At 49.2% G+C, this 22550-nt stretch overlaps 1 protein-coding gene and 1 long non-coding RNA gene across 4 annotated transcripts in view; one reads left to right on the top strand and one right to left on the bottom strand.

Annotated features, from left to right (window-relative positions):
• LOC115085803 overlaps nucleotides 1-22550 on the top strand; it is a 160237-nt gene that overhangs the window by 18198 nt on the left and 119489 nt on the right. The window lies entirely within an intron of this gene.
• KIFC2 (kinesin family member C2) overlaps nucleotides 1-22550 on the bottom strand; it is a 147215-nt gene that overhangs the window by 83412 nt on the left and 41253 nt on the right. For 2 of the 3 annotated variants that reach the window (XM_029592229.1, XM_029592231.1), the window contains exons 4-7: nucleotides 18210-18402; nucleotides 10826-10891; nucleotides 9477-9614; nucleotides 9023-9220 (exon numbers count right to left, since the gene is read on the bottom strand). In XM_029592229.1, coding sequence (XP_029448089.1) covers nucleotides 9023-9220; nucleotides 9477-9614; nucleotides 10826-10891; nucleotides 18210-18402 — 595 coding nt within the window. Of the gene's footprint in view, nucleotides 1-9022; nucleotides 9221-9476; nucleotides 9615-10825; nucleotides 10892-18209; nucleotides 18407-22550 lie in introns of all 3 variants that reach the window. The other variant, XM_029592230.1, reaches the window with a different exon arrangement.

Here is a 22550-nt window from a genome sequence, read left to right as displayed (position 1 = left end):
ATGCCAAACAACTACTCAAAGATATCGCTCAAAACTTGCTGAATACAAGAAAGCAATCCTAAATCCCAAACGTGATTATTACAGCATAAAGATCAAAAACGCCACAAACAAATCAAATTCCCTCTTCAACATAGTAAAGAACCTTATAGAAACCAACAACTCTAGCAATCAAACCTCCAACACTAACAACCTGAGTCAAGATCTAGCAAAGTTCTTTAAAAACAAAATTGACAAAATCTCAGATTCCTTTAACAACTCTCATTCTTTTAAAATCCCTCTCAATACATCTCCACCAACTCCATGGTCAAAGTTTGAGCCAATTTCCAGCATTAAACTGGAAAAGTTACTTCAAAAAATAAACCCTGCTCGACATGAACTAGATTCTATTCCTACCCGAATTCTAAAGGAAATATCAAATATTATTTCTCCTATACTTGCCTCAATTATAAACAAATCTGTTGAAGAAGGTCTTCTCCCATCCAATCTGAAAACTGCAACTATTACTCCTATCCCAAAGAAAAAGAATACAGATCCCAATGACCTAAGTAACTATCGTCCTATCTCAAACCTTCCTTTACTTGCTAAACTGATCGAGAAAACTGCTTTGCTGCAACTAAATGAACATCTTGAAACCAACAACATACTCCACCCCGCTCAACATGGCTTCAGAAAGAACCGCAGTACCGAAACCCTTCTGTTAAACCTAACTAACAAATTAATAAGAGGCCTTGATAACAATCTGAACCATTTACTAATTATGCTCGACCTATCTGCTGCCTTTGATACAGTGGATCACAATTTACTAATATTAAGTCTTGCCAACATAGGCCTTACTGGAAATACCCTTGATTGGTTTACTTCATTTCTAAAAGGCAGGTCTTTCAAAGTCACCTTTAATAACGTTTCATCTGATCCCTACCCTCTAGATACAGGAGTACCACAAGGATCTGCTTTATCTGCCATCCTTTTTAATATTTATCTCCTTCCACTATGTAATTTCATCTCCAATCTTGGCATCACCTTCTTTCTTTATGCTGATGACATTCAACTACTTATCCCCATAACATCTACCATTGAAGAAGCTATAAACCTTACAGTAAAATACCTCAACTCAATCAAAACCTTCCTCAACCAACTAAAACTATGTCTAAACATGAACAAAACCGAATGGATCTTAATAAAAAGAAACTTCTCAACTCATCCCTCTCAAATTCCATACATTCAAATCGACAACTCCAACATACAAATGAAAAATCCAATAAAGGATCTTGGCATCTGGATTGATTATGACCTGAGCCTAAAAAACTGCATTGCTATAAAAACGAGAGAAGGATTTCATAAACTCCAGATCCTAAAACACCTCAAACCATTACTGTACCCGAATGACTTCAGAACAATTCTTCAGACCCTCATTTTCTCAAGTCTAGATTATTGCAATGCAATTTTCTTAGGACTACCTAAATCCTCCCTAAAACCACTACAATTACTTCAAAATGCTGCTGCTCGAGTACTAACTGGAAAAAAGAAGTTTGATCACATCTCCCCAACCCTAAAGAACCTTCACTGGTTACCCATTTCACAAAGAATAAAATACAAAACCTTAACCATCCTACACAATGAAATTTACAAAGACAACAATTCATCCCTGGATAACATGATTACAATCCACAAATCACCCCGCTCTTCAAGATCTTCTGACAAATTACAACTATTCATCCCTCCGCTCTCATCTGCAAAACTATCCTCTACTAGACATAGAGCCTTCTCTATAGCTGGACCAAAAGAATGGAACTCTATTCCAGGATACCTTAGTTCCATCAAAGATTCCAAAAATTTCAAAAAAGAACTAAAAACATGGTTGTTTAGACAATCATACTCAGAATGATATGATCTATATATACCTATCCCAACCATCATCTTGATCACTAATACTTCTTAATAAGTTTATGCATAATTAATCCCTTTTGTCTCATGCTAACTTGTTATACTCTGCTTTTGCCGAGATGTTATAAATATATATATTCTCTCCTTGTATAATGTTATAATCTATATGTTATAACTGTTCTCTGTATAAATTTGTTACACTGTTACACTGTAAACCGGAATGAAGGCTCTCTGCTATATTTCGGTATAAAAAAGAATATAAATAAAATAAATAAGTACCAAATTGAGAAAAAAAGAATGAAAGAAATACACTAAGACGAGTGTAATGGGGAACCACTGTTCCCCTGCTCCTATCTGCTGGAGTCAGAAAGATACTGAAGAGGGATACTTGATAGGCTGTCTTATATGGCAGCGCCTTCAGAAGTTCTTGTCTGTCTCCATCTGCTGGACGGAGGACATAACCCACCATCTGGACTGATTCTGGTACGTACAGGGAACATTTATTTATTTATTTATTTATTTATTTCGGATTTTTATATACCGACATTCTCAATACATGCTTTTTTAAATACAGGGACGCTTCTTGGTATTCTCCCCCTGATGAAGCCCATTTGCCGGTGAAACATCAGGGCCTTCTGTCGGGGGTTAAAAGGAATCTTCCCTGTTTGCATAAATAGCAATCTTACAGGAGTGTATTGTTCAAAGATAAATGGCCTTTCTTCAAAATAATCAATTAACAATCAAAAGTGCTGATTCCGTGCACAGGATACAGCAACGACGAATGTGAAACAACTCTTGTATGCTACTTATGGCGGTCTTTGTATTTTTCATCTAGTATGATCAGTACCTGTCTTTAATTTAATTTAATTTCATAAATTTTTTTCATTAATCGTTAATTAAAAGAAAATTAGGTCTTACCTTTGATAATTTTCGTTCCTGTAGTACCACGGATCAGTCCAGACTCCTGGGTTTTGCCCCCCTCTAGCAGATGGAGACAGAAGTTTATCAAACAAAACTCCACCTTATATAGGATGGTGCCACCTACAGTCTGGCAGTATTACTTAATGTCAAAGCAGCCCAAAACAAACAAACACCTCCATGAACTATATACAGTAAACTAACAACCGCAGACTGGCTCATCAATCCCCCAAATGGATAGAGAACCCGTGTTCAATCAAGAAACAAACAAATCAACAGAGCTGACTATAAAGAACGATAGCAGTGCGGAATCTCCATTCCCTTTGAAGACAAATGGGTGGGACTCTGGACTGATCTGTGGTACCACAGGAACGAAAATTATCAAAGGTAAGACCTAATTTTCTTTTCCCTGTACGTACCTGGATCAGTTAGCTCTGGTACATCCTGGGATGTACCAGAGCTAACCTTACTTGGGATGGGATCCGGAGAGGCCTGCTCTTAGCACACCTTCTCCAAATCCACCAGTCTCTGGAGCCTGAACATCCAATCGATAATGCCTGGCGAAAGTATGCAAGGACTTCCACTTAGCCACCCTGCAAATTTCGTCTGGGGAAATCTGCTGACATTCAGCCCAGGATGCAGCCTGTGAACGAGTCAAATGCGCCCGAATACCCAATGGAAAGGACTTCCCTTTCAACAAATAAGCAGAATTTATGGCCTCCTTTAGCCACCTAGCAATGGTAGTCTTTGAAGCCACATTACCCTTCCTGGGACCATTCCAGAGAACAAAAAGGTGATCAGAAAACTCGGAACCCGTTAGTAACCTCCAGGTATCGCAACAATGACCTACGAACATCCAGCTTCTTCAATTCCTTATAAAAAGGGTCCGATCTATCCAGGTCCAAAAAAGCTGGCAATTCAACCGATTGATTCAAGTGAAAAGACGATACCACCTTAGGCAGGAAGGAGGGCACCATGCGCAGAGACACCCCTGAATACGAGATTCTTAGAAAGGGTTCTCTACACGATAGAGCCTGAAGTTCCGACTGTCGGTGCGCTGACGCAATGGCCACCAAAAACACCACTTTCAAGGTAAGATCCTTTAACGTCGCTGCGCGTAACGGTTCAAATGGTGCCCCGCACAAACCTTCAGAACCAAATTCAGATTCCAGGAGGGACAAGGCTGTCTCACCGGCGGACGCAAATGCTTTGCCTCTCGTAGAAAACAAGAGACATCAGGATGACTTGCTTTTCACACCGTGAATGATGCCCTATAAGGAACCGAGCACTGCCACCTGCACACGCAAAGAACTACACGATAATACCTTCGACAAACCATCCTGAAGAAAACTCAAGATTTCCGGCACGGACGCCCGAGTGGGAACAGCCCCCCTGTCGAGACACCAGGCCTCAAAGACCTTCCAAACGCATACAAATAAAATGGAAGTAGAAACCTTACGAGATTGCAAGAGGGTAGTTACCACAGCATCGGAGTAGCCCCAAGAACTCAGCCATTTCCTCTCAAAAGCCATGCTGCTAGACAAAAGTGCTCGACCTGGTCGAAAAAGACGGGCCCCTGATGAAGCAGATTTGGAATGTCTGGGAATCGTAAAGGAGTCGCTATGGCGAGGTTCACCAGATCCGCAAACCAAGGACGTCACGGCCACTCGGGAGCTATCAGAACTACCTCCGACGGATGCAGCTCTATTCTGCGAAGAATTCGGCCGATGAGAGGCCAAGGCAGAAACACATAAAGCAGAACGTCCATTGGCCATGGAAGAACCAGCACGTCCACACCCTCTGCTCCCGTGTCCTGGCGATGAGAAAAGAACCGAGGAGCCTTCACATTCTGGAATGTCGCCATGAGATCCATGGCGGGTGTGCCTCACTGGGCACAAATGACCTGAAAGGCTTCGTCCACTAACTCCCATTCGCTGGGGTCTAGATGATGGCAACTGAGGAAGTCCAGGAAATCAAGAGACGAGCTTCCATTGCCACTGCTTGACTCTTGGTTCCTCCCTGACGATTGATATAGGCCACCTGTAGCAATGTCGGATAACACTCTGACCGACTTGCCCCGGAGAAGCGGAAGGAACGCCTGCAGAGCTAATCTCACTGCTCTGGTCTCCAGACGGTTGATGGACTAGCGAGCATCCTCCTGGGACCACTGGCCCTGCACTGACTTCTGCAGTCATACCGCCCCCAACCAGATAAGCGCTGCAGGTTGACCGGGGATAACCACCGATCCAAACTGCACCGAGCCAACTCTGGAAGGGGCAAAGGGAGATAAAACTGCTCCGAGAGCGGATTCCATCGGGACAGCAATACGGACTGTAAGGGCCGCGTGTGAGTGAAAGCCCAGGGAACCAATTCTAACATCGAAGTCATGGAACCGAGCACCTGCAGATAATCCCAAACCATTGGGACTGGCTTGGATTTCAAGGCTCGAACCTGACCTTGAAGCTTTAACATACATTCCTCAGTGAGAGACACCGTCCCCTGTCGGGTATCGAACAAAGCTCCCAAAATCTCTAGCGCCTGGGAAGGTACCAGTCAGCTCTTGGATTCGTTGACTATCCAACCCAGCGACCTCAACAACTGGAGAACTCGATGTATCGCCTCCTGGCAGAGCAATGCCAACTTTGCACGAATCAGCCAATCGTTCAGGTACGGATGGACCAAATATCCTTCCTGGCATAACTGAGCTGCCACCACCACCATGATCTTGGTGAACGTCTAGGGAGCGATGGCAAGCCCAAAGGGTAGAGCCTGGAACTGATAATGCCGACCCAGCCCCGCGAATCTGAGAAATCGCTGGTGATCGGGCTGTATTCTGATGTGTAGATATGCTTCCGTGAGATCCAGAGAAGTCAGAAACTCCCCCTGATGCACCGACGCAATAACGGACTGCAACGTCTCCATGCGGAACCGAGGAATCCAGAGTCACCTGTTGACTCTTTTCAAATCGAGAATGGGTCGGAAGATTCCTTCCTTCTTTGGTACCACGAAATAAATGGAAAATCGACCCCTCCAAAGCTCCTCGGGAGGAACCGGAACAATGGCGCCGAGGTCGAGGAGCCGTTGCACCGTGTCCTTTATTGCTCTGCGTTTGGTTGCCATACCACAGGGCGAGACCAGAAACTGCTGGCGAGGTTGGCGTGCAAAATCTAACGCGTAGCCGTGTCTTATCACAGTAAGGACCCACTGATCCGAAGTGATTTTGGCCCATTCCTCGTAAAATAGGGACAGTCTGCCTCCCACCATTGGCACCGAGGAAGGCTGTACATCATTGCAAGGGCTTTCCGCCCGGCGCATTCTGGGTGGCAGCAGGTCTACCAAATCGTTGCCCACAAAAGGACTGCGTGTACGCTTGCTGCCTGCTGGCGTTATGCCGAAAGGAAGAGACAGATCCTCTGGAAGTCCGAGGCCTCCGAACTCCTCGGAAACAAAAGCGCGAAGCAAAGGACCCCCTGGACCGTGGCCTATCCTCCGGCAAGCAATACGTCCTATTCTCGCCTAAAGACTGAATCAGGTCCTCCAGCTCTTTGCCAAAAAGCAGCTTACCTTTAAAAGGAAAAGAACCCAGCTGAGATTTAGAAGAAACATCTGCTGCCCAGTGACGGAGCCACAACAAACGCCGTGCAGACACCGCCGATACCATAGTTCTGGCCAAGGTGCGAAGCAGATCATGAAAAGCATCCGCACTGTAGGCAATCACGGACTCCAGCCTGCCCGCCTGAAGCACTTCTTCCTGCATAAGCAACTCGTTGGCTAGCAGCTGTTGCACCCAATGGAGACCCGCACGTAAGGAAAAATTACTGCAAATAGCCGCGTGGACTCCCAGAGCCGAGACTTCAAAAATCTTCTTAAGTTGGACCTCCAATTTGCGGTCCTGCAAATCCTTAAAGGCCGTTCCCCCCGTAACTGGGATGGTGGTCTTTTTCGTGACTGTTGCTATTGCAGCATCCTTAGGAACTCTCAATAAGTCCAAGGCGTCCTCCGGCAGGGGGTAAAGCTTGTCCATTGCTTTCGCTACCTTAAGACCTAATTCTGGAGTATCCCATTCCTTGAAAAGCAAGTCCGTGGCAGAAAAATGGAAAGGAAAAGCTGTAGGGGGACCCCCTCAGGCCTAGGACTACCGGATCTGTAGCCCCTAACCTGGATTCTTTCTGGGGAAGCTGGATCCTCAATTCCCCCAGGATAGCAGGAATGAGCGGACCCAGCTCGTCCTTCCTAAAAAGACGGACAACCTTCGGGTCATCGCTGTCCGCCGCATTTGACCCCCGGAGACCCCCCTGCCGGGAGTCTGACTCCCCCTCAACCCCCCTTGGAGGCTGGGAGGGTAAGTCCAGATCGTCCTGGCCATCCGTGTCCAAAGAAGTAGAATCCGGATCCCCGATCGGAGGCCGTAAACCCAAAGGACGCAGTCCCTCTGGTGGACCCGGATCTTGGGCTGGCTTGGCGCGCTTGCGGACCCCTGAGAGGGAGACCTGACTATGACCCCTCTTTTTACCAGCCCTCCAGGCCTTAAAGGCCTTGTGCATGAGTAACATGAAGTCAGAAGAAGAAAAGGAGGAATCTGAGGAGAAATCATACCCATCCACATCGGGGTCCGCATCAATAGGTACTTGAGACTCAACAGGTTTGTCCCCTTCGGGGGACCTGATGTTGCGGTGACAAGTTAGGGGGAGGATCTTCCTCCCCCCTCGCAGGTTGCTCTGTTGAGACCGCCGGCACAATCGCTGGCAAAATGGCGCCTGCGGTCTGAGCGCCTGCGGTCTGAGGCGCCGATACGAGTGTACCCAAAATGGCGCCTGTTCCTGCGCATCGCGGGAACGGGATGGAGGATGGAGGCCGTAGGTCCCTGAATGCGCCGGTCACCGTTTGGACCCGACGGAAGGCCCGACCTTGGATCGTAGAGGCTCCCTCTCCCCCCAGGAGGCAATCCGTGCAGACCCCGTCGCGCGACAACTGCAGCACCGCAGGCCCTACATGCGGCCTGGCGTGGCATGCTGCCCCTCACTAACAGCCTGAGCCCTATGAAAGCAGCGAAACACCACGGAAACGGAGCGCCGCGAGCCACCCCAACCTGAACAGGGGAGAGTGAGCCAGGCTCCCCGGTATCACCCCCAGTGACCTCCACAAGCTGGCAAACCGGTGTAAGAACCCCCGGTACCTCAGCTGCCTTGGAAACCAGGGAGGGATGGTCCACTCAGAACCTCACCACCCCCTGGGAGGCGGAAATCGTGACCTGCAGGTACACTCTGCGGTCTTAAGAACTCCCTATGTCTCTTTCTTTCTTTTTTTTTAAATGACCTAACTACCCTATCACCAAACAACCAGCTAAGCCCTAGCACAGACTCTAGGTTTGCACCTCCTCCATCTGCTGGAGACAGAAGAATACTGTCAAACTGTAGGTAGCACCATCCTATATAAGGCGGAGTTTTGTTTGATAAACTTCTGTCTCCATCTGCAAGGGGGGGGGGGGGGGGCAAAACCCAGGAGTCTGGACTGATCCGGGTACGTACAGGGAAAATGTGTTATTGAGTTTTTTTTCTAGAAGACAACAATGTGCCTTCTTTTTCTGTATTTCTATCCATATGCATTAGGTTGGAGCAAGCTTAGCACTTTTTCTGTCACTTCTTTAACACACATATAAAATATATATATATATAATGTGACAGAAATAGGACAGCAGTTTTTTGTGTTTTTCATTGTCATGCTTTCCTGTACTTCTTCTTTAGCTAGCTTGCCTTTTATGTGTAATTTTTTTAATTCAATTTTATCTTGTGTTGTCTTGCAAAGAAATTGTATTGCTCATTGCTGAATGTTTTATTGTGGATGTTAAAGAGTAATCGCGCACCGACCTATACCTTTTGAAAGATGCAGAATATAAAACTGAAAGAAACATAAAGACTGACAAGTTCCTAATGAAATAGAACGGATTAATTAATCTCTGAAGGCCGTCTGCTTGTGACTCCTCTGAAAGAGAAGAGGCTGCGCTGGATTCTCTCTCTTTTCACCGATCCAGCCTTGGGTTTTTGCCCGTCTGTATTTAAGGATATGTAGTGCTTTTCCTAAGGAAACCGAATTGAAGCTACACGTCCATTGTGGAAAACCAGGCAAGAATCACTGGGGAGAAGCTGTTGACCCCCACGTACTTAACCTGTACGTCCTGGAAAGGGGGTGCATCCTCACGGGGACCCCCTGTTTATCTCACCTGTATGTCTGGAGGGCGCAACCGCTCCGTGTCCAGAGATAGCTGCAGCCCTCGGATCCTGTCATCCAGCCTGAGGACCTCCTCTTCCTTCCTCCACTGCAGCGTGTCCATCTGTCCCTCCAGGCGCACCAGCTGCTCGACCTTCTGCTGCAGGCAGCTCTCCAGGCGCTGCACCTTGGACCGGAGATCTTCATTTTCCTGGCCAGGAAGGGGCAGAGGGAACAGACGGCAGGAAGAGAAGGTAGGCAGAGGGTAAGCCAGGCCCATGATGGCATGTAAAGTGATATATTGGTGTTAGGGTTTGCTGTGCTCCACACCACTGAACGGGGAGACAAGGTCCCTCTAACACAGAGACTCTCTCTGCATCACAGGGAAGTCCTCCAAAATAGCCATCCCATGCCCTCACTGTAATGGGTACAACAGGGCACACCTTCACTATACAAGAATGTGTTACCTGCACCAGGAGGGCAGAGGGCTGTTTGCAGACAGTAGACAGCTGCTGAAGGAGTCCCTGTGTCACGTTCAGACTCTGCTTTAGTCCCTCGTTTTCCACTGTCAGGTTCTGGACACGTTTTTCTGAGTCTGTCACCCCCTGAGAATTAAAAGAGAAATATAAAACATTCTTAAGATTCTGGCAAGAGGAGTGAGCCCCAGTTCTGCATGGAGCATATCCCTAGAATTACAGGAGATGTGAGCACCAGCTCTGCAGCGAGGAGGTCTCTGCTGTTACAGGAGCTGTGAGTCTCAGCTCTGCAGGGAGGAGGTCTCTGCTGTTACAGGAGGTGTCTCAGCTCTGCAGGGAGGAGGTCTCTGCTGTTACAGGAGCTGTGAGTCTCAGCTCTGCAGGGAAGAGGTCTCTGATGTTACAGGAGCTGTGAGTCTCAGCTCTGCAGGGAGGAGGTCTCTGATGTTACAGGAGTTGTGAGTCTCAGCTCTGCAGGGAGGAGGTCTCTGCTGTTACAGGAGCTGTGAGTCTCAGCTCTGCAGGGAGGAGGTCTCTGCTGTTACAGGAGCTGTGAGTCTCAGCTCTGCAGGGAGGAGGTCTCTGCTGTTACAGGAGCTGTGAGTCTCAGCTCTGCAGGGAGGAGGTCTCTGCTGTTACAGGAGCTGTGAGTCTCAGCTCTGCAGGGAGGAGGTCTCTGCTGTTACAGGAGCTGTGAGTCTCAGCTCTGCAGGGAGGAGATCTCTAATCTTGAAGAGAGAGCAGGTCTCTGCTGCTAGGGAAGTTGTGAGTCTGTTTAGAAATGTTTTCAGTCTATTTTGTGAATGAAGAAGTGTGTGTGTGTGTGTGTGTTTCCATGGGTCACCTCCTAATAACTGTTGTGCTTGGTGTCCTATCCACACTACATTTTCAGGACCTGTCAGGAGGTTCAGCAGGATACTTATCAGGGGATTTTACTTTCCTGGGGGGTGGGGGGATTCACATATACATGCAAATGCACATCCCGTAGAGCAGGCTCCATAAGTTCTAGTTATAAGGTAAAGGGAACTTGGTTCTGCAGATCCTGTGGCTCCCTCCCCTCTAAAATAGCATGGTTGCGAAGCTCGGCTCAGCAACCCCAAGCGGTTATGCTTGGGGCTGCTAAGCGACTTGTTGATATGCTCTGAGAAATTTAAATCATTTTGGCTACATTAAAAAATAGCTCTCCGAGAACTATTATATTGGGATTTTTTGCTATTCCTTTCCCGTTTTGATATTACTTGCTGGTCTGGCACTATCTGACCTTCACATCTTTGTTTACTTCTTCTTATAAAACATTTTCAATTTCATTCTGAAAAAGGGAGAGTCATGAATTCACTTACAGTTTCCATCTTCAGCTGGCTCAGTTCCTCTTCTCTCTCCTGGATCCTTTCCTTCAGCTCCTGAATCTAATGAAGGTGAAATCCAATGAACTGGGGCAGTGTCACCCCTTTAGCTCCCATCTGTCAGGAAGCCTTGCCAGGGTCTGCCCTTCTCTGTGCACGCTGCCTTTCGCAGGGACCCCAAATCCTACCCCAGCTGCTTACAGATGGCCTACTATCCCCCTCCTGGTGCCTTTCACCCACAATAAAAGGTTCTGGGAGGCTTGGGAAATGCCATCTCTTTTTGCTGGGATCTGGAGGGAACAGCAGGGACTGGGTCTCCCCATTGGGATCTGTTGGGTATTTCTACCAAGAGATGTGGATTGCTTATTGCGAACATGGTGCTGGACTCGGTGGACCACTGGTCTGACCCAGAATGGCATTTCTCCTGTTCTCATGGGGGTTTATTTATGTACTAATTACTGGATCTTAGATCAGCTTGTCACATCCCAAAGGGGAGAACTATACAAATTACAATATCAAAACATAAGTCTAAATAACATTAGAAGGATAACTGAATGCAATTTTTGAAAATCACAAAATAGCCAGAAAAACAATAAAAACATAATACATGTACAGCAGCCTAGTATTGGTCCAGGGAGGAGAGGAGGCTCATATTATATGAGACATATATGAGACGGGGGGATACTCTTACCCCTTCGTGTGTGGAAGACAGGAAGAGGGAAGACTGGATGAGAGGGATCTGGCATGAGCCAGGAACACAGGTCTTTTAAGAAGGCCCAGACCCTGCTACAGAACACCCTTGGGAAACGTGCACCACGCGGGATCGTTGGTTGCAGGCAGTGCTCGTTGTGAAGGCAGCCGAGAGACCGCCTGGCTGCTCGCCTACCAGGATTCGGCCTGGCAATACCGCGGTCCACCCGCCAGACCCGGCAGGCTGCGGCCCACTGCAGAACTCCGGCCACGGTGGACTGTGTTATGCTCCGCTCATCTGATCCAGTTCTAGCGAGAATAAGAGGGTGATGGCCTTTCTCTTATCTGTTTGCGTTTCTGTTCCTGTAATTGTTTTTTGAATTTTTTCATTGACCTCCTCTCCTGACGAGAGAGGAAGCCTGAAGGTGAAGCCGACCTGTCAGGGAAAGAGCTTTTCTTTAAGGCCTAGTCCTAACATTAATTGGGGGGATAATAAAGCGGGTTGTGATTTTAAGGGTGTGCAAGACAGTAGAAAAGTATAAATTATTGTATTTTTCAGTTGGGAACCCTGTTAATGGAAAAAGATTTATCAAAATGGAAGCAAACACACCAAATTTACCCGGATAAATTTAAAGTTAGCTGGATAAGAATACCGGCTAACCTTAGACCTGCTCAATAGGAGGTCTAAAGTTAACCAGATATCTTAGCTGGATAAGTTTGAATAGGGATGGAGGTTATTTTCTTGGGATCATCCAGGAATTGTAACAGCTCCATCATTTGATGCCTATCATCTTGCTCAGACTGTAATTGGAAGGGAACCAATTCAGACATTTCCTTCACAAAATTTATGAAGAACAAGTCCTCTAGAGAAGAACGCTTCCTACATTCAGTAGGAGAAGGTGGCAATTGAAAATCATCGGTGTCTTGAGATGAACTGTCAGTCCAGGTGTCATAGGGATCAGCACCTGTCCCTGTAGGAACCTGAAAAGGACGGAACGATGGTATTCCTGAAGGTCCTGGTCTAGGATCTGAAGGCATCGAGGGAAGTACTGGAGGCACCGATGAAGGCATCGAGGGCATCGATGGATGGATCGGTGGCGCTGATGGATGGATCGGTGGCGCTGATGGGTGCATCGGCATCGATGGTTGAGGCATCAGAAGGACTCCCGATGGAAGAATGCGGAACGGTGTTTCCCCTCCCGATGACAGGGTAAGCGGGGAAGGCACCGGAGCCATCGGTGACACAGGATCCATCAGTGGAAAAGCAGCTATGAGCGCTTCCATCTTCGAGAGCAGTGGTGCCAATGCTGCCGGAATGGGATCAATGGTCGGTTCCGCGACCGGCACTGATTTCAGCGCCGGGGGACCTTGGAGTCTGTGCATCGCCTTATCGATGGCCTCCTGAACCATCCGGTCCAGTTCTTCACAGAGACCTGGAGCAAGCAGCCCCGGCTCCAGAAGGGAAGAAGGAGGCAGAGGCATAGCCGGAGGGACCACCGTTAAAGGCGGAGTCACGGCTCCCGATACCCATCCGGGTTGCCTCGGTGACCCGGTTGCCTCGGTGACCCAGTTGCAGAAAGGGTCGGTGCCTTTTCTGGACGGGGTTTCTTCGATGGCAGCTCGGAAGATAGCAAGGTCGAAGATTTTCCTTCCTCGATGGTCCGAGACTTGCGGTGTCAATGCTGATGTTTTTTTCTATGATCCCCTCGGTCCTGAGGGGGAATAGAGGTAGTCAAAGGCCGAGAAGTCGTCGATGCCGGACGGTCACCGGCCAGTGGCCAATACTGGCGCGAAGTGGACAGTGCCGGTTCAGACGACGTTGATGCAATAGATGGCATCGGAGTTTAAGAACAGAAGAAAAGTTCCATTTTCTCCATTCTGGACTTGCGACCTTTTGGTGTCATTAAGGCACATTTGGTACAAATCAGGACATCATGCTCGCACCCGAGACACATTACACAGACTTTATGCAGGACTGTTATGGACATGGTGCGAGTATAATCTGGAACCCTGACTCCATGGCTTTTGAAAAATTTAGCCAAGGTACAGTTGACAGCCAGTAGGCCGCGAGGGCCAAACTTGACGGGAATCGACCGAAAATGGGTAAAAATTTACTGGAGTACCGCGGAGTCAAAAAATTCGAATGAGGGACCCCTGTGGGGTATTAAAGTTTTTAGTAATTCCGTGAGGAAAATTCCTGTCAGGAATCTCTGTGGAGCTCCTTAGCCTGTGTGGCTACTACTGCGCGGAAAAAAGAAGACTGAAGGGGACCCCTGCTGGCTGCAGGTTTAGTGCCATGCTGGGCATGCCCAGTAGGTGCCAGTCAAAGTTCTAGAAACTTTGACAAAAGTGTTCCGTGATTGGGCTCCATCCTATGATGTCACCCATATGTGAGGACTACCATCCTGCTTGTCCTGTGAGAAATTTATTTATAGGCATTTCATAGTCCTCCTTTTCAAATTAGTCTTCTACAGTGGTGCAAGTTTAATAATTTAAAAACAATATGAAAGAAGAGTGAAAGATAAGATTAGAGAAGTGGGGGAGATTAATTTGATCATTTGGGGTAGTAGGAGGAGGGATGGAAAGGGAATCAGGGCAGGGAGCCTGGCTCCTGGGAGAGAGTTTGTCACGGTTTCCCCTCCGTGCAGCCTCACCATGCCCTGATCCTCTCTGCTATGACACCTCCCCACCACCAGAGGCCTCCCTTGTCCTCTGTTCTGAGCTACACAAGCCCTCTTTCTCACTGGCCACCTGATTCAGACTGTACTGCAGTCTCCTCTCCACCGAGGGTCCTCAGCAAGCTTCAACTCCAGCCTTGCCAAGCTCCGCCTTGCTTTTTGCACCACGCCCATGCTCCAGCCCCATTTAACTCTGCCATGCCTGAAACTAGATGCCTCTTCATGGAGACACCCCTGGCTGTCTGATCTGGCCACTCTTACCTTGTTCTATGCCTTGTGGCCTTTGGGCCTTCCTATATCTTGCTCCTTACCTTGCAGTCTATCTAGACTTTTCCTTGCCTTGTGGCCTCCGGGCCTTCCTGTATCTTGCTCCTTACCTTGCAGTCTATCTAGACATTTCCTTGCCTTGTGGCCTCCGGGCCTTCCTATATCTTGCTCCTTACCTTGCAGTCTATCTAGACTTTTTCTTGCCTTGTGGCCTCCGGGCCTATCTGTATCTTGCTCCTTACCTTGCAGTCTATCTAGACTTTTTCTTGCCTTGTGGCCTCCGGGCCTATCTGTATCTTGCTCCTTACCTTGCAGTCTATCTAGACTTTTCCTTGCCTTGTGGCCTCCGGGCCTACCTGTATCTTGCTCCTTACCTTGCAGTCTATCTAGACTTTTCCTTGCCTTGTGGCCTCCGGGCCTACCTGTATCTTGCTCCTTACCTTGCAGTCTATCTAGACTTTTCCTTGCCTTGTGGCCTCCGGGCCTATCTGTATCTTGCTCCTTACCTTGCAGTCTATCTAGACTTTTCCTTGCCTTGTGACCTCCGGGCCTTCCTATATCTTGCTCCTTACCTTGCAGTCTATCTAGACTTTTCCTTGCCTTGTGGCCTCCGGGCCTTCCTATATCTTGCTCCTTACCTTGCAGTCTATCTAGACTTTTCCTTGCCTTGTGGCCTCCGGGCCTATCTGTATCTTGCTCCTTGTCTTGCGGCCTTTCTAGGTCTTAACTTACATAGTGGCCTTTGGGCCTTATTCTCAGCAGCCTTTGGGCCTTCAATGTTGCTGCCTTTGGGCCTCGGTGTTCTGTATACTATGTTGTCCTCGTCCCTGCCTTGTTTAGTCCTGCCTTTGTCTTGTCTTGTTGTGCCCCAGCCCAGTCCAGTCCCCATTCCCTGCTTTGTCTTGCCCAAGCCTGTGTCCATATCCAGCCCAGTCCCTGCTCAGGATACCTATCTGGGTCTGGATTCAGTTCCAGCCTTGCTCAGTATCCTGCCACCCTCCTGTCCCAGTATCCAGTCCTCAGTTCCTTGCTGGTTCCAGTATTCAGACTTCAGCTTCCAGTCTGTCTCTGCTTACTACTTCCGGCCTGTGTCTGCCCTGCCTTGTCTAGCTTATCTAGCCTGTCCAGTTAAGTCCTACTGACCCCCCAGAACCCAAGAGCTCAACCTGCGGGCGAGGGGGCTGGCCAGGCAGTAGATAATCCCAGCTCCTGCCTGTCAGCAGATGACAACTATTGCATTGCCCGGGGCTGTTCCAGTGCTGGTCCCAGCGTCACTAAGATGGCCACGTTATGTAAAATAGTAATGACGGTAGAAAAGGACCAGAGGTCCATCATCCAGTCTGCCCAGCAAGCTTATGGTCGTACCAGTTGCCTATTTCATTCATAGGTTGTGCTACACTGTATTTCCTTTTATAATGTGATATGTGCTGGAAGTTAAACTCTTGGAAATTTCCAGCAGGGCATGGTTTAAAGGTGGGTCCTTCCCTCAAACAGATGGGAATGGAGGTATATATAAGATGGCAGCATTGAGTCAAAAGGAGGGAGTCTGCAGTTATCCTTTGAGGAGCTCGGGCCTAGACATGTTGATCTGTTGGAGAGGGTATCCCTCTCTTTGCTAAGAGATCAGACCGGCTCAGAGTTGAGGACCCTAACCCACGGGGAAAGTCTGTAGCCAGTGAGTAGAGAGATGAAGGAAGAGACATCCCATTTTTCCACACAGAGAGCGGCTTTGAGGAGGAGACTGACGGGGAAAAGGTTCAGTGCTGTAACTTGGGGATAGGTCTAAGAATCTGTGAGTTTACTTTTGGAATTCTGGACTGTTTGCTGGGTTTTCTTTTCAATGGACTTTGAAAATTGGATTCTTTAATACATTTTTTTCTCTGTTTTTGGAGTACAGGTTTCTGAGCGAGGACTGGCAGAATTCCCCTTTGGCTTCATACCAGTAGCTACCCTGCACTGGGTGAAGCCTGAGCTGGGTCTGTCAGTTTTTCCCAATCCCGCGTCACCCCAAGATGACCCCCTGTGAAGTGTGTGTGTGTGGGGGGGGTGGGGGTGGGTTACCAAAGTTGCATTCAACAGGACTATGAGTGCGAGGTGATTTATTGAGAGCAGACTGCAGCAGGCACTTAAGCGGCCAAACAGTGTGAATCTAATCGCATCCGGGCATGACGGGATTTAAGCACTCGAGCAATCACTGTCCAGTACAGCCCAGGAAGCCTTTCCAGGACGATGGCCTGGTGAAGTCGAGCCATTCAGATACCGATCTCATGGGTGGCATAGGAGGAGTTCTTAATGCTGCCTGGATCTCAAGGTGCCAGCAGAAGCGTGAAGCCACTTGACCACGGGCTGGCAATGAGCCGCCTGCTGGCTATGTGCGTAACAGGGAGGTAGCAATACGAGTTGGTGGGTTCCCTCAAACATGGAGTTTGTTAAAGTTATGAAAATTCATCATTTTATCAAGAAAGGTTACACAATCCCCTTTAAGAATTAGTGCTCATTGCTATAATTTGCTGGTCGAGTGTTAACGTATGTAATGGTCGCATGGCATCCTTACCAAACATTTTCCATCTGCCGAGAGAGGTTTTGCATTTTTAGATCCCCTCCAGGTGTTGGCCACACCCCCCCCCCCCCTTGTGTTGGGATTGCTCAAGCTCCCCTTTTCTAAACTGGGTTGAACAAGCTCAAAGTGCATTTGGCTGTAGTTTTGGTTTGGAGAGGATTGGACTTATGGTGCTGGTGATCCCAGTAGGCCCCACAGCCTGCAAAAGGGGATAACAGGGGGAAATCCCGTCTTTTGTGCCTTCATGGACCGGAAGGCGGTTTTAACCAGCACGGAGAGAAGCTGAGGAGAGCGAGTTTTCGCTCACAGAGTTTTGGGCCTGTCATTTTGTGAGCTGATCAGCCTCGAAGGGAAGGAGCAGGATTGAGCTGCCAGTCTATCTACCTCTCAGGTAGGCTCGGAATGCTCAGAAGGAGAGGTATTGGGTTGACGAGAAGTTATTGCTGTTTTTGGCCTTCACCTTCCTACGCCCATCTTTTGAAGCACAATTATTCCCTTTCTAGCCACTGGGCGAAGGACACTGATTGAAGCTGAGAGATAGATAAGGAGGCAGCAATACTAGGAGTCATCATTCTTTTCTTCGTGATGATGATTTTGCCATCTTGCTGTGGATTTTGTTCTTTATGTTGCAATGCACAACTTTTGTTGGGCACCATTTCCAGTGTACTGTATTGTTTTTGTTCATCCTGCTTAAGAGATGATGTGAAAAGATCTACCTAAGTGAGTACCGTTGGAGGGTGAGTATTGAGAGACCAGGGGCGGATTGGCCTATCGGGGGATCGGACATCCCCCGGTGGGCCGGTCGCTCCAGTCACGTGGTCTGCCGTGCGTGGCCGTGATGGAGCCGCGCTCGGCAGACCACGTGATGTGTCCTGGGCCGGCTTGGGCGGCGAACCCCCGGGCCGGTCTTCCTCGGGAATCTGCCGCTGTGAGAGACCAACCCATAACACCGTGGTCTTCAGAGGCTTGCATCCTCCACCACTGGCGGCCAGGGTCCGAGGTCTGATGCATGCGTGTCGAAGGATTAGAGTCCCGGGACAGTGCTGTAACCTCTGGATTAGGGACTCTGAAACCGAGAGGGGGGGTTCCATGTATTTTGTGAGTTGGATGCACATCTGCAGCAAGGAGTGAGAAACGTGTTCTGCACATCTCCTGAAGGACAGCCTCTCCTCGCTCTGCTTCTTACCTGGAGATGGAAGCTGCCTGCCAGCTGCTGCTTTTCTTTCTCTCGGTCTTCCATTTCCCGTTTCAGGCCTACGATCTCCTCCTTGAGCTGAGTCCTCTCCCCCTGCAGGGCACTCACTGACTCCACCAGTCGGTGGATCCCAATGGGAGAGACTGAAGGGGACGGAAACAGGGGGCCTGCAGGGGACAGCTTCCTGCCTGCAAGAGGGAAGCAGCATAAGTTACAGGAAGAAGGCACCCAAGAAGATTCAGCAGAGCACTGGACTAACAAAACAACTGCAAATGTTAGACAAGGAGCCTATGTGATTGCTAGGTCACACACAGTGGTTCAAGCATGAAGGTAAAAATTGGGGCCAGCTCTTGAAGATCTCCTTGCTCGGAATATACTGGGGTTTAAAGCTTCCTATTTTAGCCATGGATCCCTGCACTGTTTCCTCTAAGGTGCGCGTGGGTGCGGCGACGCAGAGACCTTCCTGCAGCCACGCATGCCGCACCTCAGCCCACGCACAACGCAGACCTGGCGGAGCCAATAGAGATATCGCGGCGCCTCCTGAGGTGCCAGCAGCGCGGCGTCTTGAAAACTACGCGGCGCTGATACTTCCTCTATGCTGATCTCGCCATGCACGAGATCAGCACAGAAGACGTGCCAGCCCGGCGAGTTACAAGCACGCTGCGGGACTGGTACATGGTCTCCTGTCTCCCTGCGATTCTCCCCCATGAAACATGGGCAGCGGTAGGGGAGCGAGAGAGGCCCCGGTGGGGCTGCTGACGGCCGAAGAAAGACAAGTCTTTCTGCTGGCTGCAGTAGCAGCTCGAGCGACCTTCCCTGCTCCCACCGTCCTCCATCGGTGCCGGCCACTGCGGAAGTGAAAGGACTCTCCTCAGGCGAGCCTGCCATCTTCCCCGTCTTGAGGCAGTCTCCCCATGCTGCCTCCTCTTTCCTCAGTAGAGCCATTGCAAAAACAGGGATAAATGTAAAGCTTTTTCAAATATCTTGATCTGACTGAATATGGACAGCTGATGGACAACAAGGCTATTACCGGCTTCGGTTCGCTTTCAGAGACGTTCAGACTACCACAAACTCACCAGTCCTCGGAGCTGCAATTGGACAGACCACTTACGAATTAAAGAAATCAAAGACAAGCTTTTCTTCATTAGTGCAGCTATACTAACATTATCGGTCTACAAAGGGCTTGCTTTCAAGGCTTTTTGCCTTATGGAAAGATTCAGGTATGGTCAATAAGATAAATAGGGATCGAGGGAAAGTGGAAATAAGCGAGAAATATGATAAAGGTCAGCGAGCACAGACAGAACATAAAATTGCAGTAATGTACTTGAAAATGTATATATAAAAGAATTTACGCGTGGTTCTCTACTCCAGCTAGGTTACATAAGATGCTTCGTAGCTGGAGGGCATGCGGGGAATGCTGGCACAACGGCACATTGGGGGGGGGGGGGGTGCCCTAAGATAGTCTCATATGGGAAATCCGTGCAATGTAAAGTTAGACGAGTTATTTGGCGGGGATCTTCCCTGGGATGCCGACCCCTTTCTTGCTGCTTTTGTCTTTAGAGCAAAGCAGCAAAGGGCAGGAATGTTGGGATTACTACCTGATAATCCCCTTTTCCTTAGTGTAGACAGATGGACTCAGAACAAATGGGATAGTATCCACGTGCTAGCAGTTGGAGACGGATCTGACGTCAGCACGGGGGCGGATATATCCCCACAGGAAGCGTAGCTATTCAGTAATCTTCCTTGCAAAAGCTGTTATAGATGTGTGTACTGACTCTCAGTTAAAAAGTGAAACAGGATTCCCCTGACCGATTGATAGTAGCTGGAGACCGCCAGCATTCCCAACCGGAAGGCGTGGACACCTGGTAGAGTGTACACTCTCATGGAAACAAATGACATGGCGTACCTTGAATCGGTGATACCCATGTACGCAGGCAGCTGGGCGGGATGCTGAGTCCATCTGTCTACACTAAGGAAAAGGGGATTATCAGGTAGTAATCCCAACATTTCCTGGCGTGTAGCCAGATGGACTCAGAACAAATGGGATGTGCAAAAGCTTTACTCCCAGCCTGGGCGGGAGGCTGCCTGAGGCCCATGTAGTACTGCCCTTGCAAATGCCGAGTCCTCCCTGGCCTGGACATCCAGACAATAGAACCTGGAGCAGGTATGGAGGGAGGACCATTTCGCCACTTTACAGATTTCCGCAGGCGATAGCAACCTGGATTCTGCCCAAGATGCTGTTTGTGCTCTGGTAGAATGAGCCTTGACTTGTAGAGGCGGAGACTTCCCAGCCTCTACGTACGCTGCTCTGACAACTTCTTTAATCCAGCGGGCGATGGTGGGCCGCGAGGCCGCTTCACCTAGCTTCTTCCCGCTGTACAGGACGAACAGATGGTCCGTCTTTCGTAGGTCTTGTGTAAGATCCAAATATCTGGGCAGCAATCTGCCAATGTCGAGATGGCGTAATAAACGCCCTTCTTCAGATTTCTTCAGACCCGCCGTGGTAGGCAAGGATATGGTTTGATTAAGATGAAACTGTGAAACCACTTTAGGGAGAAAGGAGGGAACCGTACGAAGACGGATAGCCTCAGGAGTGATTCTGAGAAAGGGATCACGGCAGGACAATGCTTGTAGCTCTGAGATGCGGCGTGCTGAACATACAGCCAGCAAGAATACCATCTTCAAGGTGAGAGAACGAAGAGACAGGCCCCGAAGGGGTCTGAAGGTGGATCCCGCGAGGAAATCCAAAACAAGGTTGAGGTTCCACAAAGGTACAGGCCACTTCAGTGGCGGACGAATATGCTTGACTCCCTGCAGGAAGCGAGAAACATCCCGGTGCTTGGCGATGGTCTTGCCATCCCTCCTGGGACCATAGCAAGACAGCGCAGCCACCTGAACTTTGATGGAGCTGAGGGAGAGCCCCTTCTGAAGTCCATCCTGCAGGAAATCCAACACAATAGGGATTGTGGTTGCATGTGGATTGGTGCCATGAGTGTCGCACCATGCTTCAAATACTATCCAGATCCTTACGTAGGTGAGGGATGTGGAAAACTTGCAAGCTCGGAGGAGGGTATCAATCACGGGCTCCGAGTAACCCCTCTTCTTCAATCTAGCCCTCTCAAGGGCCATACCGTAAGAGAGAATTGAGCTGGATCCTCGTGGAGGATGGGACCTTGACGTAGAAGGTCCCGGAGAGGAGGCAGGGGAAGAGGCTCCCCTGCCAGTAGTCTTCTCATGTCCACGTACCAGGGTCTTCTTGGCCAGTCTGGTGCCACTAGAAGAACTAGGCCCCGGTGCCTCTGAATCTTGTGGATGATGGCGCCCAGCAGAGGCCACGGAGGAAAGGCGTATAGCAGAGTCCCTGGAGGCCATGGCTGAACCAGGGCATCGATTCCGTGTGCGAACGGGTCGCGCTTGCGGCTGAAGTATCTGGGTACTTGAGCATTGGACTTGTCCACCAGTAAATCCATGTCCGGAATCCCCCAGTGATCCACAATCATCTGGAAGGCTGTGGGTGACAGCTGCCACTCTCCCGGATTTAGGCTTTCTCTGCTGAGGAAGTCTGCCGTGGTGTTGTCCTTCCCGGCAATGTGGACGGCGGAGATGTCCTGAAGATTCGCCTCTGCCCAAGCCATCAGTAGGGCGATCTCCAGCGATACCTGTCGGCTTCTGGTTCCACCCTGACGATTGATGTATGCCACCGTGGTGGCGTTGTCAGACATCACTCTGACTGCTCTGTTCTTCAGTCTGTGAGCAAATCGAAGACATGCCAATCGGACTGCCCGAGCCTCTAGACGGTTGATGTTCCACGCGGACTCTTCTCTGTTCCACCGCCCTTGTGCGGTGAGTCCTTCGCAGTGTGCTCCCCAGCCGCTCAGGCTGGCATCTGTGGTGAGCAGAGTCCACGTGGGGGAGGACATCTTCGACCCCCTGCTCATGTGGTTGGACTGCAACCACCACCGTAACTGGGTCCGTACTCTGGCCGGCAGAGGTAGGTGCGTGGAATAGTTCCATAGACGGGGGCTCCAGCGAGAGAGCAGGGAGTGTTGTAGAGGTCTCATATGGGCCCTTGCCCAAGGTACCACTTCCAGGGTGGATGCCATGAGACCGAGAACCTGCAAATAATCCCAAGCTATGGGCCGACTGGCTCCCATCAAGTACTGGATACGCGTCTGAAGTTTCAACCTTCTCATGGCAGTGAGACTGACTGTGTCTGCCTGGGTGTCGAACTGTACTCCCAGGTATTCCAGTGACTGGGAAGGCTGTAGGCAACTCTTGCTGAGGTTGATTACCCAGCCCAAGCTTTCCAGAAGGGCGATCACTCTGTCGGTT

The sequence above is a fragment of the Rhinatrema bivittatum genome, chromosome 2 (assembly GCF_901001135.1).
Source record: "Rhinatrema bivittatum chromosome 2, aRhiBiv1.1, whole genome shotgun sequence".
Taxonomy (NCBI): domain Eukaryota; kingdom Metazoa; phylum Chordata; class Amphibia; order Gymnophiona; family Rhinatrematidae; genus Rhinatrema; species Rhinatrema bivittatum.
Note: the sequence above shows the minus strand (reverse complement) of the source record. Positions and strands in the feature narration are given on the sequence as shown.